The following is a 13,935-nucleotide window of genomic DNA, read 5'->3' on the forward strand; positions in this document are numbered from 1 at the left end:
GGGTGCCAGCAGGGTCAGTTCCGGTGAGAGCCCTCTTCCAGGGTGCAGCTCGTGGCCCCAGCACCCCCATCAGTCTGTTGCTTCCGTTGTCACATTTCCTTCTAGTGCCGTCTCCTCTCCCTCTTATAAGGCCCCTTGTGATTACATTGGGCTCACCTGGATGATCCAGAACAATCTCCCTACCTCAAAGTGCTGAAGTTAATCGCATCAGCAAAATTGATCTTGCCACGTAAGGGAACATGTCACAGGTTCTGGGGATTAAGATGTGGACATCTCTGTTGGGGGCCTTTATTCTGCCCATTGCAGTGATCCTGCAGCCCTCTTTTTGCCTGCCCTGGAGAAGATTCTGGAAACCACATGTTCCAGCTGGTGTAACCACACGGTGAAAGAGGACTGTCCAATCTGCCTTGGGCTTTGCATAGCCACAAATCACCTTTTATCGTGCTAATGCAGTAGGACTCTGGGGTTGATGTGTTCCTGCAGCACAGCCTCTCCCACCGGAGATTAACATAGTGTTGCATGGGCTCTCCTTGGTGACGCTCAAGTCTTGGCCACAGCTCCGAGAAGCCAACCCCACCTCTACCCCTGACTTACATGTGACCCTTGACTGATGTTGGCCTTGGCAGTGTGACTTGCTTTGGCTGAGGGGGTTGTTCATGGACATGACAGGCAGATGCTTGAACGGTGGGTGCACAGTTGGTTTGTTTTTCTCCACCTTGGCGATCTACCATTAGATGATCAAATGTCAGATGGCCACTGTCCATTTACCTGAGCCCCAGAGCAACACCCATGGAGGAGACCTGAGCCCAACCCACAGCCTGGAGTCTAGCCCAGTCGACTTGTCACCTGAAGCAGACGACACTGAGCCCAGGCTGGACCAGCTTTACCACTTCATCCTGAACAGGAACATAATCATAAGTGCTTATTGTTGCAGGCCACTGAGATGTGGGTTGGTTTGTTATGCAGCATCATTGTGGCAATAGCTGACTATTACACTTGGCCCTGAGGAACCTTTCATTTCCTGAGTGTCTCTGGCCACTCCCCACACGTGGGTGTTAGGCTTTGGGTGAGACAATGAGCCACATCTCCACCCCTCATCCTGGGAGGAGCATGTTCCATCTCCTTCATCACCTCCCCCCCGCCCCAGTGCCTGTCCCTGTGCTGGATGCCCGGGAGCGCCCAGTTGCTGCCATAGAACAAATAAAGAACACAGAGCCACAGAGCCAGGTGGGGAAAATTGTTCTGTTTGTTTTAATTAAACCGACTGAAGAAGCCAAGACACAGACAGAAAGAGACTAAGAACAAGACTGGAAATAGTTTAGAAAAGAAATGAAAAGCAATCGCAGAGATGTCAGTGCCAGGTGGAGTGGTGGGAGCCGGGCTGAGCCCTCACGTCAGCTCCAGGACCACTGTCAGGGCGAGCACCAAGGTGAGCCAGGCACCAGCGGGGCCAGAGGCGGAACCTGTGCGGGTGGCAGGGGGCAGGATCAGAGCCCGCACACCCACCACGTGGCTCTCCAGTGGGCCCGGCGGGGTGTGGAGCCTGGGAATAGCAGAGCTTCAGAGGGCCCAGGGGAGTGTGGGCTTCAGCATGGGGATGCGCTGGGTTCAAATCCCAACTCTGCCACCTGTCCTGCCTGTGTGTGACCCCTTCTTGGCCCTGGGCCTAGAAACACTAGAGTCACTATGGATGGTGTTGGGGATACACTTAGACCCTGGAAATCCCTGCCGCTGCTTTGGGGTGCCGAGCCCCCTTTATTGTCTCAGTGCCCACTCCTGACCTCCTCTGACCCAGACTCTGTGAGCAAGAGGACAGTTTCCTGCCGGAGGCTTGAGGGAAGGCCAAGGGGAGGCAGTGGGAGGTCTGGGGACCGGAGCTTCCTGGAGCCTTGAAAATCACTCTTTCAAGCCAGAAGCTCTGCAAGTGGAGACTTACCATTGGAGTCCTCCATTCCTCTTGGGATATTTGGGTTTTCTGTGGGAAGAAACAGAAAGAGAACGAATGAGAGGTGGGATGGCTTCGGAGCACAGTAAAGGAGGGCCCCGCCATCCCGCACCTGCCGTGTGGCTTCACATGGGCTGTCTCGGTGCGGCCCCACCTCTGTGGGCTGGAAGAGTCAGCCCCACTGTACAGATGGAGAAACTGAGGGAGCGTGAATGATTTGCCCAAGGTTGGCCAGCTGCTAAATGGTGGACCTGGGATTTGAACCCACAGGTCTCTGGTTTTAACCGCTGAACTCCAGTGCCTCCTTGCGGGGCACCCTCTCAGGGCACATTTAGGGGGCTCGGGCCCTTTCTGCTCCCTCCTCCTCGGGACAGTGTCAGCCAGGGCCCGCCCCTGGGTGGCCTCCCGCTGCCCAGCCGGCGGCGTACCGAACACGATGAGCCGGGTGTGGGTGTCGGTGGAGCCCAGCGGGTTCTGGGCCGTGCAGCGGTACATGGAGCCGTTGAGCTCCGCGGGCACCCGCTCCAGCACCAGCTCCTTCCCGTCGAACTCGGTGCTGCCATCCAGGAGGCGGCTCCCCACCCGCGTCCATGTGAACATGGGCTCCGGGAAGACTTCGTTCTGGTGGCCAGAGCAGGGGAGAGTCTGGTCACAGAGGAACCATTCTGCCGGAGCAAGAAGGGCTCGGTCGCGGCCCGGCCAGGCCTGCGACACATTCTCATCTGGCGGGTTAGGAGGGGTTCCTGGAACACCCGGCAGAGAGGGGCTCTAGGGCTGGGATGAAGGGCAATCCAGGAGGGGTGTCTACTCGGGGTTCCAGATGGGTAAGCAAAACACAGGTACCTCTTGCCCTTTCTCATTCAGACCAATTTTGCCATCACACGGATTACCAGACTGAGGCCCACTGGCTGGGCTCGAGGTCAAGGGGAGGGGTTCAGAGCATGTTGCCAGGGAGGCTAGCGCCCAGCTGGGGCCCCTCCCACCTCCCCCCACCCTCCCAGGAGCTCAGAGAGAGGCCGACCTGAAATCCATGGACCAGAATCCTCACTGTGTCCCCGACCCGGGCTCTGCTGGGTGTCATCACAATTTTGGGTCCTTTGGGGGCGACTGTAGGGAGAGGAAGGCCAGGTCAGAGAGGTGTATGTATGTATGTGTAGGGGAGGGGAGACTGGGCAAGGAAAGCAGGGTCAGGGGAAATAGAAGAGAAAATTCCAGTCATATTCTAGTCCAGTTCCAGGATGCTTCATTCATTCATTCATTCATTCATTCATTCATTCATTCATTCATTCATTTGAGCCTGCTTGTGTTCATTCCCACACATTCCCTGAGCCCCTGCAATGAGTGAGGCCCTGGCTGGGACCTGGGGATTCGATGGCGTACAAAACACGGTCTCTGTCCTGGGTAGACAGGTGTGGGGCATCACTTTCCCCTCTGGGTCCTGTCTTCCCTGCCTCTCTTCCTTACATCCCTGTGTCACTTTTTCAAACCCCCCTTACATCTCTGAACTTGGGAGACAAGACACCCAAGGGCATTGCTGTCTTCTGAACAGACAATATCAGGATGGACGAGCCCCTGGGATCACTGGGTCCATCCCCTCAGGTTTCAGATTGGGAAACTGAGGCCCGGGGTAACAAAGGGGTCACACAGAGCCAATTTCCCACATTTCAGGCCAGAATCATTCATTCATTCATTCATTCACTCAGTCATTCTTTCAATAAGTAATTATTGAGCCAAACACATCCAGGCTTTGGGGCAGGGCTGGGACACAGTGGTGAACAAACCGAGTGCTTGCTGACCTGAGCTTACAATTTAGTGAGGGAGACGTTTTATATGCAAATAAGTACATAGACAAGAAAATATCAGGGAGTGTAGTGTGATGCACAGAAGCAGGCCAAGGGTGAGTGGTGGTCAGTGTCTCTTCCAAGGAGGTGACATTTAAGCTGGGACATGAAGCTCAAGAGGAGAGTTCCAGTGGATGGAACAGCCAGGATGTGGCACTGAGGCAGAAGGTCAGGGGTTAGGAGGGTGGGAGTTGGGGACAGATTCTGTAGCACTTCCCTGGGCTAGAGGAAGGCCTTAGGGCTCTGATCAAAGTGCCATGCTCTGGGCCACTCTGTGAACACTGTCCAGAGCTGGCAGAGGAGAAAGGCCCTGTCCCCAGGTCCCGGGGCTGGCCTGGGCCCTTCTCCACCTGCCCTTGCCTGCTCCCCTCACCTCTCCTTCCCACTCAGACTCTCAGGCTTCCCACTCAGAGCAGAAATCAGAGCGGCGGTGATGTGGGTGGTCTCCCAGGCCCTGCCAACTCCACTCTCTGAGAAGGAGACCAAAGGCCTATTAATTAAATCACAAGCAAGACATCTGAAGTGCCACACAGGGCTGATGGAGCCTCAGTGGAAAGAGCTGGGCCTGCTCTGAGGCAGGGAAGGGTGGGAAGGGTTTCTGAGGCTGTATCCACAGGAGCAAAAGAGGGGTGCTGGCCTAGGAGACCGAGAGCAGCTTCTGCTCTATTCTGCGGGCCTTGGGTGAGTCACTTCACCTGACTTTGCCCAAGTACCAAATGGGAACAGTATTAACAACCAGTGTCCATCCACCGCCCGGGGTGTTAGGAACATCAGGAGGGGGAGGCTTGAGGGCTAACATTCGTCAGGGGCCCACGAAGCACCAGGCACTGTTCACGCCTCGCACATGGCCTCATTTAAGCTCCTGACCTTTTGCAATTATCCCCATAAGAAAATGAAAGCTTAGGGGGCTCAAGTCACTTTCCCGCCTTCTTTACTAACACTCAAATTCTGTGTAGGTGGGTCTGCAGGTGGGAAACGCATCACCAGGAAGGCGGTGTGGCCCTGGGCTATTCTGTCTGCCTTTTTTGTCCTGCTGGGACGGCACCAGCTGGCTGCAGCCAGCAGAGGGTGCGGACCAGCACCCCTGTCCTGGAGAAGCATGAACCCCTGGAGGGCAAGGGCAGACACCCTTCCCCTTCTGGGTGGGATTGCTCACTGCCCTGTTTTCTAAAGGCCCATCCACTTCCTTCAGGCTTGGGCCTGGGCACACGGATCCCGAGAGGAGGCGAACCCAACATTTATCAGGTGCCTAACGCGCGCTAGACCACACTGTAGGCCGGTCACGCCCATCCTGGTGCTTAGAGGCGGGTGCCCATAAAGCTCATTTTGTCGGCCATAAAACTGGCCCTAGGGAGGGCAGTGGCTTGCTTGAGGTCACACACAAGGAAGCGGCCGAAGCAGGACTTAATGTCATGTAGGTCTTCAGAGAAGCCAGGAGCCCAGGGGTGGGGGAGAAATGGAGCTGACCCCTTCGCCCACCTGAGTGGTCAGGCCCCCTCCCCTGCTGCTTGAGCTGCGGTTCCTGGAGGCTCCTGGGTGGAGCTGACCCTGAGGGGCTGGGGGGCAGGCGGGGGTCTGCTCTGCCCTCACTTCTCTAAGCTCCATCCTGGCAGCTGCTGACCGACAAGGGCTTTTGCGGCAGATGGGCCTCTGACTCCCGCACTCGCTGCTACATCAAGATGCTGCTCCCAGGAGCCAGGCCAGCTGCTATTACCCTGGCACCTCTGCCACCACCCTGAAGCCCATGAGCAGCTGCTGGCTGTCAAGCCCCCCTCCTCCGCTGCTCCTAGAACACATGCTGAGAGTACCTGAAGGAATGTTCTCAGCCCCCAGGCTTTCGCTCCTCTCAACTCCTAGACATAGAGAAAGAAGAGCCCGGACAGCCAGGATTGAGGCCTGGCCTTCCACTCTCTGGCTGTGTGAGTCAACTCAGCTTGTTGGGCCTCAGTTTTCTCACCTGCAAATGGGGAGAATAGGCTACCACCCTATTGGGGGAGAGATATGAGACAGTGAAGTGTGAAGCGGCTGCATCTGCTCTGGGAAATGCAGGGGACTGTAATTACACAAGCTGCCCTCTTCACCTCCCGAGGACACAGGAGTCTTTTTAACAAATGACCCTGGCTCCTTTGACAAAAATCAATGTGGTCTATATATGAGGGTCTATTTCTGGACTCTGTTCGGTTCTATCAATCTATTTGTCTACCTTTAGAGGGTTTGGGGTGGGTGTGGATGTGATTCATGATCTGATTTATAGTTTCAATGGATCAGTCGGGGTGAAGAGGAGAGCAGGGCATACGGGGAAGCAGAGAGGTCAGTCTGGAGGCCACTAATAATCTAGGCGAGAGCCGATGGTGCCTCGGCTGGGTGGTCAGAGAAGAAACCACGAGAGGTGGCAGATGCAGGACTCCAGGTTGCTTCATCTCCTCCCTGTCTCCATGGTGGCCAGCAGCCCAGGGCCCCTAATCCAGGGCTTCTCCCCACCCCCCAGCTCTGCTGGGGGCCTGCAGAGGGGCACCCACAAGCCTTACCCAGCGTGACCTCTGCCTGCATGGGCATCGACAGCGCTGGGTGCTTGACCTCGCAGCTGAAGAGGGCTTCGTTGTCGATCTGCGGGTTGAGCGTCCAGGTGAGCAGGGCGCGCACCTCCACGGTGCCGTCGCTGCCCGGGGCGTGGCTGTGGCGCAGGAAGTAGACAGGTTCGGAGCTGTGGACCCAGCGCGGGAACTCGCGGCTCACCACGGTCTCAGGGATGCTCTCGGTGGTCGGCTGGTAGAGGGTGCTGGGATCTGGGGTGAGGCCACGGGAGGGGCGCTCCGTGTAAGGACGCCCACCCCGGCTCTCAGTGTCCATCAGGGACAGTGACCTCTGCACCTTGGTGTCATCCAGGTCACGGTGCAGGAGGCTTCGGAAGGGCCTGCTGTCCTGGAGGGGGCCAGAGCTTGCAGGCGGAGGCTCTGCCAGGGGCACTGCGTCTATTGGTTCCCCATCTCTTTTAAAATAAACCTGAAATTACAAAGAGCGTTTGGGAAAAGATTCTGTGCCAATGACCTAGGCCTCCCGATGGGCTCTCAGAGGATAGGCTGCCTGAGGCCAGTCCTTCCAGAGCCTCTTCTTCCTGGAAGCCTTCCTGATGGGCTTCCTTGTTGATTTCCCCCCAGCACCCCAAGACTGAGTCGGCTCAGTTCAGTGAGGACACGCAGGCCCTGGCGGCGGCGGCTGAGCCCACCTTTACCACTTACCAGCTGGCGACCCTCTTGGAGCCGCAGTTCCCTTACTTGTGTGTGTGTATGTGGGGGACTAAGGGCACCTACTTCACGGGGCTGTGGGATGCCTAGAAACAGGGAGCAGATAGACGGGCCCCGGACGCAGCAGGGAGGCAGCCACCTGGGCCCCAAGGGGTGGTCTGTGCCCACCTGGGGAGAGCAAGTGGGTGGGAGGGAAGGTGGAGGGGCGCTGAGATTAAATGAGACATCAGGAGACTGAGGAAAGGGCCTCTGTGTGCGGGCCCGTTGCAGGGTCTGGAGACAGGGCAGAAAACAGGTGCGTGCGTGGGAAGAAGCTAGGTGCGGGGGCCGAGGAGAACTTGTCTTCTTGCTTTTTCTGCTGGTGAGGAATTTAAGTTTTGAGAGGTGGCATTTAATTTAATTTGCTGTCTTTTTATTTTGGTGCTGGCGCCCAGAGGCCTGTGGGGATTGGGTGTATTTTTAATAAATCAGATAAATAAATACGTGGAAGACAGGGAGAGCGGAAAGCCTGAAGCCGCTCTCAGGATGCTGGTGCGGGAGGGGGCCGGGAGGGGGAGGAAGGGCTGGGAGGGAGGAGTGGGGGGGGGGGGGGCAGGAGGCGGGGGAGGGGAGAGAGGTGGGGGAGGGAATGCAATGTGCAGCCCTGAGAATCTGTCAGAGTTTATAGCTCCAACGAAGAATCTCCTATGCACATAATAGCCTGCTTTGCGTTTATTCTTTCTTCCTTTCTTTCTTTTTTTTTTTTTTTTGAGAAGTGCTTCAAAAGCACATTTGTAATTTATATCAGAGAATTATTTCAAGTTCTCACCTTCCAGGCAAACGTAAGATGCCTGGAATGTGGGGAGATGAGGAATGTGTGTGTGTGTGTATGTGTGTATATATATATATATATGATATGTTTTTTACTATATATATTTGAATGTTTTATTGCCATGTCTTAAATGGTAGAAGCAGGCAGGCTAGGGGAGGGGGTTTCCCCCACAGCCCCAGGGCTGTGAGGAAACTTTCTTTGGGCCCTTTGGAAAAGAAGTTTCTCTTTGGGGAAAAAAGACCAACTTGCTTGATTTTAGGGAGGCCAGACCTCTTTATGGGCTCCAAAGAGGGAAACTTGGGGCCATGTCCTGCTCTCACCAAGGCTGGCTTTGCAGATGCCTTTTTAGCTGCCTCCTTGGGAATCCAGGTGTGGGTGGAGGGCAATGGGCCTCCCAGAGGCGCTCCCTGAGCACCTATTTACTGCCTCACCTGTGCCTCTGCACACCTGGCCTGCGTGCACCTGCTCACTGCCCTGTCTTGGGTCTTTCTGCACCTGTTTACTGCCCTTTCCTGGGCAGCTGGGTGAAGCTGGCCTGGGTTCCCATGTCACCTCACTGGACCATGCCTGTGAGATGATTAAAGTCTGGAATGCCTCCCCACCTTGAACTCTAACCCTACCTATCCACCCTCACCGATCCTAGTGAAGTAAGGAACTCTCAGGGTCAAGACCTGAAGTACCTCACAATGTCACCATCGGAAGGGCCTAGGGAGCCAGCGGCCCGCAGGCTCTCAGTACGGCTCCATGGAACCCTGAGGGCTAGAGGTGCTTCAGGGATCGCTACAAGGTACAGGCAATGTGCCCTTCCTTCACTGTTAAGTGTTTTATATATGGGGCTTCCACGTATTTCATTCAGACCTGCTGCTATTTAAAACGCCGAAAAACTTGAATATTTTCCAGCCTCTCAACCTCCTTATGGAAATGAGAAGCAGAGGGGAGATCTTCCTGCTTAGGGTTACTCAGTGCATGTGGCAGGGCAGGGCTGGGGCCCAGCTTTCGGGGTGCTCTCACCTCCATCCCTGCTTCTGCACTGGCCGTGACCATAACTCAGGTGCTGGACAGAGAGCCCTCAGTGCAGTTAGAGTGGGTATAATTAGGAGTTGGCCCAAACAGGGATTCCCTCTCTTACCTTCCCTCTTCCTTTCCTTCCCTCCTTCCTCCCTGCACACTGGCCTTGAAGCTGGAGGACATGAACTTGAGTCCCAGCTCTATCATGAATGCTGTGGGTGACTCTGGAGATGTCCCTCCCCTGGGCCTCATGTGGGGTGAGTACGATCCTGGGCTACCCTGAAGACCACTCCCACTGAGCAGTTCTAGGATCCCAGGGTCCAGCCGAATGGGGGCTCCTAGTGCTGGGAGACTGGGAGCAAGAGAGACACGTGGATGCCTGGGCAGGTCAGCTGAGTGGACAGGGACAGACCATGGTGGATGGGGCCGAGTTAACTTACACAGACCACACTCCCTCCCCTTCATTATGCAGAGTGGCTACCGGGGATGACACCTGCAGCTGAACAAGCCACATGGAAGGAGGTCGGGCAGGGACTGAGGAGGGCCTGGGCACTCCAGGGGAACTCACCATGGGCGCTGGTTTTCCTCCGGACACGATGCAGACCAATGTGAAGTTCTGGGCTTGGTAGCGGTTGAAGGGGGACGGCGTGTCCGCAGCCACCACTTCGATGGAGGTAGGAGGAGCTGCCCCAAAGGGAAGCACAGAAAGAGAAAGGCTTAACTGGAAGATTCGGGAAGAATTCACTGCTTACCTAAGATGGGCCTGGTCTCATGCTGAGTGTTGGGCAGGGCAGGGGGGCAAATGTTGCCCAACTCCAGAGGGTGCCACTGTCATCAACCACAGTGGGAGTGATGTCCCTGCTGGGCATACAGAGAGGGCCCTGCTTCAGGGGCTCGCAGCCTGGGGGATGAGACAGCCTGAGCCAAGAGGTCACATTAGTTAATGTGCTCAGTGTACCAGGTACTGGGAGGTGTAACAGAGGGTAAAGGGGCCCTGCCCAAGCCTGGGGAAGTGACACTGAGCTGTGCACAACCTGAGGAAGCAACTGTGTGGGACAAGCATGACAGGTGGTGGGAGCACATGTGCAAAAAACTGGGGCAGGTTGGGCCAGGGGTGGGAGGCAGGCCCTAGTGGTGGCAATTCAGGGAGCCAGGGGAACGTGGTGCCCAGTGGGTCTTGGGAGATGTGCAGGGCCCTGAACAGGGCTGCTGCTGGTGGGTCACCCTCCCTGGCTCAGGTTCCTCCTGGCTCATGAGAACCTATTGTGACATTTTTAGGAATTTCGTGAACCAGTTGTTAAGCTGTGGCTAGCTTGAAACAGGCCGCAGTGGGTGTCTTTACACCATGGAAGTCACCTACAGCTACAAACCAGGGCTTTTCTGTTTGTTTGTTCCTTCCCTGCCCCAGCTCCAGCCCCCAGTGAGTGGGTCTACTAGCACACCACTGGGCCTGAGGTTTTCTTCTTTGTCCCGAGAGCAGTGGGGAGCCATTGAAGGTTTTAAACAAGAGCAGAGGCATGATCCAAGTTGCATTTTGGAGACTGGAAACAGAAGTTAGGCGAGAGAGACTGATAGCTTAGACCATGGCGAGGGCAGTAGGGAGAAGCAGACACCTTTGACAGGAGCTGAGAGCCGGGAGGCCCCCCACTTTCCTTTCACTCTGGGAGCTGGATGATTGTGGTTGGTCCTGCCTCCCGCCAGCTCACCTCTGCGCTCCCCTCACCAGCTGCCGCTGGCTGCTTTGCCAAACCCAGTGCTCCAGGCACTGTGGGGACTGGATCGGGCCCATGTGGAGCCATCAGTCAGTCCTAGGTCCAAGTCCCAGCGCATTCACCACCACCTCCATGTCCCTGGGCGAGTTACCGGCACTGTGAGCCTCAGTTCCCCAGTTTGTGAAATGGGAATCATACTTGGCAGACATATTTGAAGAACAGCTAATCGATATAAAAAGGCTTAGCACAGGGCAGGAATTCCCTATCGTAAGATTCCTCCTATTAAGCCCCCAACCCCCTTGTAATCGGCAGCACAAAAGCCACAACCTTAGAACTTCACTTGGGAAAGCCTGTCAGTCCGGGCTCATTCGGCCCTGGGTCCCGAGCGGTGTGGGGAACAGAGAAAATAAAGACACGTGGGCCTTTCCTTCCGGCAGGGCGTTTTCACCCCAGTTAAGTTTAATTAAATTTGACAAACATTTCCTGACACCTACTAGGTGCGGGGCATGGAGCCAGGTGCTCGCAGTAGGCGCCTGGTGATGGAACAGACACGGAGATGAGAAGCTCAGTGTCTGGCGGGGGTGACAGCCGCCTGGCAACTCTATTTTAAGGTCTAGGGAAACGAAGCCAGGTATGAACCATTCATTCATTCAGGCAGCCACCACGTGCTGCCAGCGGGGGAAGCAGACAAACAGGAAACAATGGGAGAAAATAGATGGAGAATTGTAATTAAGTGTAAGATGGGATGAAACAGATGGTAAGTGGGGTAGGAACTCCGAGGGGGAAGGATACATCGGAACACTTCAATTACCCAGAAACTGCAGATTCTACAATCTAATGTTTCTAGAACGCGACTGAAAACCTGGATCCTACAGCAGGAGCCAACAGTGGCTCATGCTTATGAGCCAGGAGCCGTTCCAAGCCGTTACCTGTGCTAATTCATTTAATCCTCACTGTTAGTCTACGAGGTGGGTTTATGTATTCCCATTTTACAGATGAGAACACTTAAAGGTGAAGCAACTTGCCTGGGTTCATGGAGTCAGAATTCGAACCCAAGAGTCCCAGCTCCAGAGCCTAAACTCAGACATGGAGCTGATCTTTGGAAAGAAGGAAGGAGCTCATACCTATGGGTACCTAAGCCCTAAGTACACGTTTTAGCTGCCAGGAACATGCATTCACCTGGCACATCTCAACTTCCAAATGCACACGTCAATCCAGATCCCTTGAGAACTGCTCCTGTGGGTGGCTCTGTTTAACTCGTTTGCCCCAAAGATTAAGGGATCGTGCCAATCAGAGTTTGGCGTAAAGGCCAGGCACTGCTCAAGGTGGCATATGTGCAGGTGTAAGTACACCCCTAAGAATCCTAGGGGCTCACATCCAGGCAGGGCACCTTCAAAATCACTCATTCATTCCTCCTTACTTTCACTGAGCAAACAGGAAGCAGGCACCTGGAACCTTCCTTATAGGATTGCCTTGAGGAGATGATGTTTACAAGATGCCTGGCACGTAGTCAGCCTGCGAGACAATTCAGCGATTTTAACTCATATTATTTGTATTACTAATACAGGGAGATAGTCCAGGATGATGGTTACTTGTGGGCTCGAAACTCAGCTACCCAGTGTTCAAAGACCAGCTGTACCACCTCCTGGCTGTGTGGCCCTGGGCATGTTACTTAACCTCTCTGAACCTCAATTTCCTTATCTGCAAAAGGAAATTATAGGGTGCCTATGAGGATTCAATGAAGTAGTACCTGAAAATGTTTTAAAAGTGTACCCAATACGTCAGCTGCATCTATTAACAATATTATTTACTAACATTCGTTCTTGGAGGCCCCTTGCTCCCGGCTGGGACAATAAAGCCTGGTCTCTGCCTTTGGGGTGCTCACAGCTCAGTGAGGGGCCAGCAGACGCCCTGGCCCGCCCCGTCCAATGCAATGATCACTGACCCTATGCCACTACCGAGCACTCAACCGTGGCTTTTTCAAGTTCACACGCGCTGCAAGTGTAAAATACACACTGGATTTCGAAGACAATTGTAAAACGAATGTTAAGCATGTTATTAATATTTTATATTGGTTACCTGTTGAAGTAACATTTGGGCTATATTGAACTTAATAAATATATCATTAAAATTAATTTCGCCTTTACTACTTTTCTCAGTGTGGCTATTGGAAAACATACAATTATATATGTGGCTGGAATCTATTTCTATTGTACAGCCCTGGGTTCGACCTTCCATGTACAGGTAAGCAAACTGAGGTCAGAGAGAGGGAGAGATTGCCTGTGTGACAGTGGAAGTCAGTGGCAGAGCCTGGGCTGGTATCCAGGTTGTACAAATGCAGGCCAGGGTCCTTTGCACAGCCCTGGTGCCCCCCCGCCCTCAACACACACACACACACACACACACACACACACACACACCCCTGCGTGGACACGCGTCCCCATTCTGCAGATCTGCACCCGAGTCACGCGCACCGCCCACACAGGCCCTGATTGGGAGCTCTGTTCCCGTCCCTCGCTCTGTTTCTGAGCAGGTGTTAGCAATATGTACAGTTAATCAAGCTCATAAGACAATAACAGATTTCAGTTGCATGGCCGGTGACACAGCAGAGCTGCTAATATCGGCATGGACAGCGCAGGCTTCCCACGCTCCGCCCGCCAACAGAGTCCTCAGTCACTGTGTCCTAGAAAAAGTGTTGCTCTGCATGTCGCCCGGTGCAGGACTCTGAGTGCAGGCAGCCAGGGAGCTGCCGGCGCCTGGGAGCCCCTGACTACTTATGGATGCTCCCCCCGCCCCCCATCACTACCACACCCTCCCCTGCCTCCTTTCTTTCCCTTCCTTTGATTAAGAACAGCCCTCTCCCCCCCCCACCCCAACCCACTGCTTCGTAGGCCCATCGCCTGCAGGCTTTCTTCACTCTTAGTCCCCCCAACTATATCCCATCCCCACCTCCGTCCCACCCCCCTTTCCAGGCCTATCCCCACTTCCATGCCCTTTCCCATCCCTCTCTCTACCTCCATCTCAATCCCCACGCCCAGCTCGATCCTCATTTCTGTCTCCACCCCTTCTCTAACCCCAACCCCAACCCCAACCCCAACCCCAACCCCAACCCCAACCCCAACATCTCCCTCCTCATCTCCATCCCATCCCTGTTACAATGTCTGACCAAGGTCAAAGCGAGCAGCCCCCTTATGTGCCCGTCCTGGGATAGATTCCATGGCCCCGGGAGCAGTGTCTGGTCAAAGGCAGGTGGCCGGCTGCAGGCACAGGCATAAAGTCACTTCTTGCACAAAAATCATCCCGAGTTCAAAGCCAGGCCCTGGAATGAGCAGTATGAAGCAGGGCCACCTGGCGGTGCTCTGGGTGGCACAGA

At 54.8% G+C, this 13,935-nt stretch overlaps 1 protein-coding gene across 1 annotated transcript in view; it reads right to left on the reverse strand.

Moving 5' to 3' along the window:
• Nucleotides 1-1,223: 1,223 nt before the first annotated feature.
• The window catches only part of IGSF21 (immunoglobin superfamily member 21), a 197,355-nt gene continuing 184,643 nt past the window's right edge, over nucleotides 1,224-13,935 (reverse strand). Inside the window, exons 5-10 of the mRNA XM_081144302.1 lie at nucleotides 9,419-9,534; nucleotides 6,315-6,789; nucleotides 2,967-3,052; nucleotides 2,374-2,566; nucleotides 1,937-1,975; nucleotides 1,224-1,463 (exon numbers count right to left, since the gene is read on the reverse strand). Of these exons, the coding sequence (XP_081000428.1) occupies nucleotides 1,390-1,463; nucleotides 1,937-1,975; nucleotides 2,374-2,566; nucleotides 2,967-3,052; nucleotides 6,315-6,789; nucleotides 9,419-9,534 (983 nt within the window). The 3' untranslated portion in view covers nucleotides 1,224-1,389. The remainder of the gene's footprint in view (nucleotides 1,464-1,936; nucleotides 1,976-2,373; nucleotides 2,567-2,966; nucleotides 3,053-6,314; nucleotides 6,790-9,418; nucleotides 9,535-13,935) is intronic.

This window comes from Miniopterus schreibersii (assembly GCF_964146895.1).
Source record: "Miniopterus schreibersii genome assembly, chromosome: 8".
Classification (NCBI taxonomy): domain Eukaryota; kingdom Metazoa; phylum Chordata; class Mammalia; order Chiroptera; family Miniopteridae; genus Miniopterus; species Miniopterus schreibersii.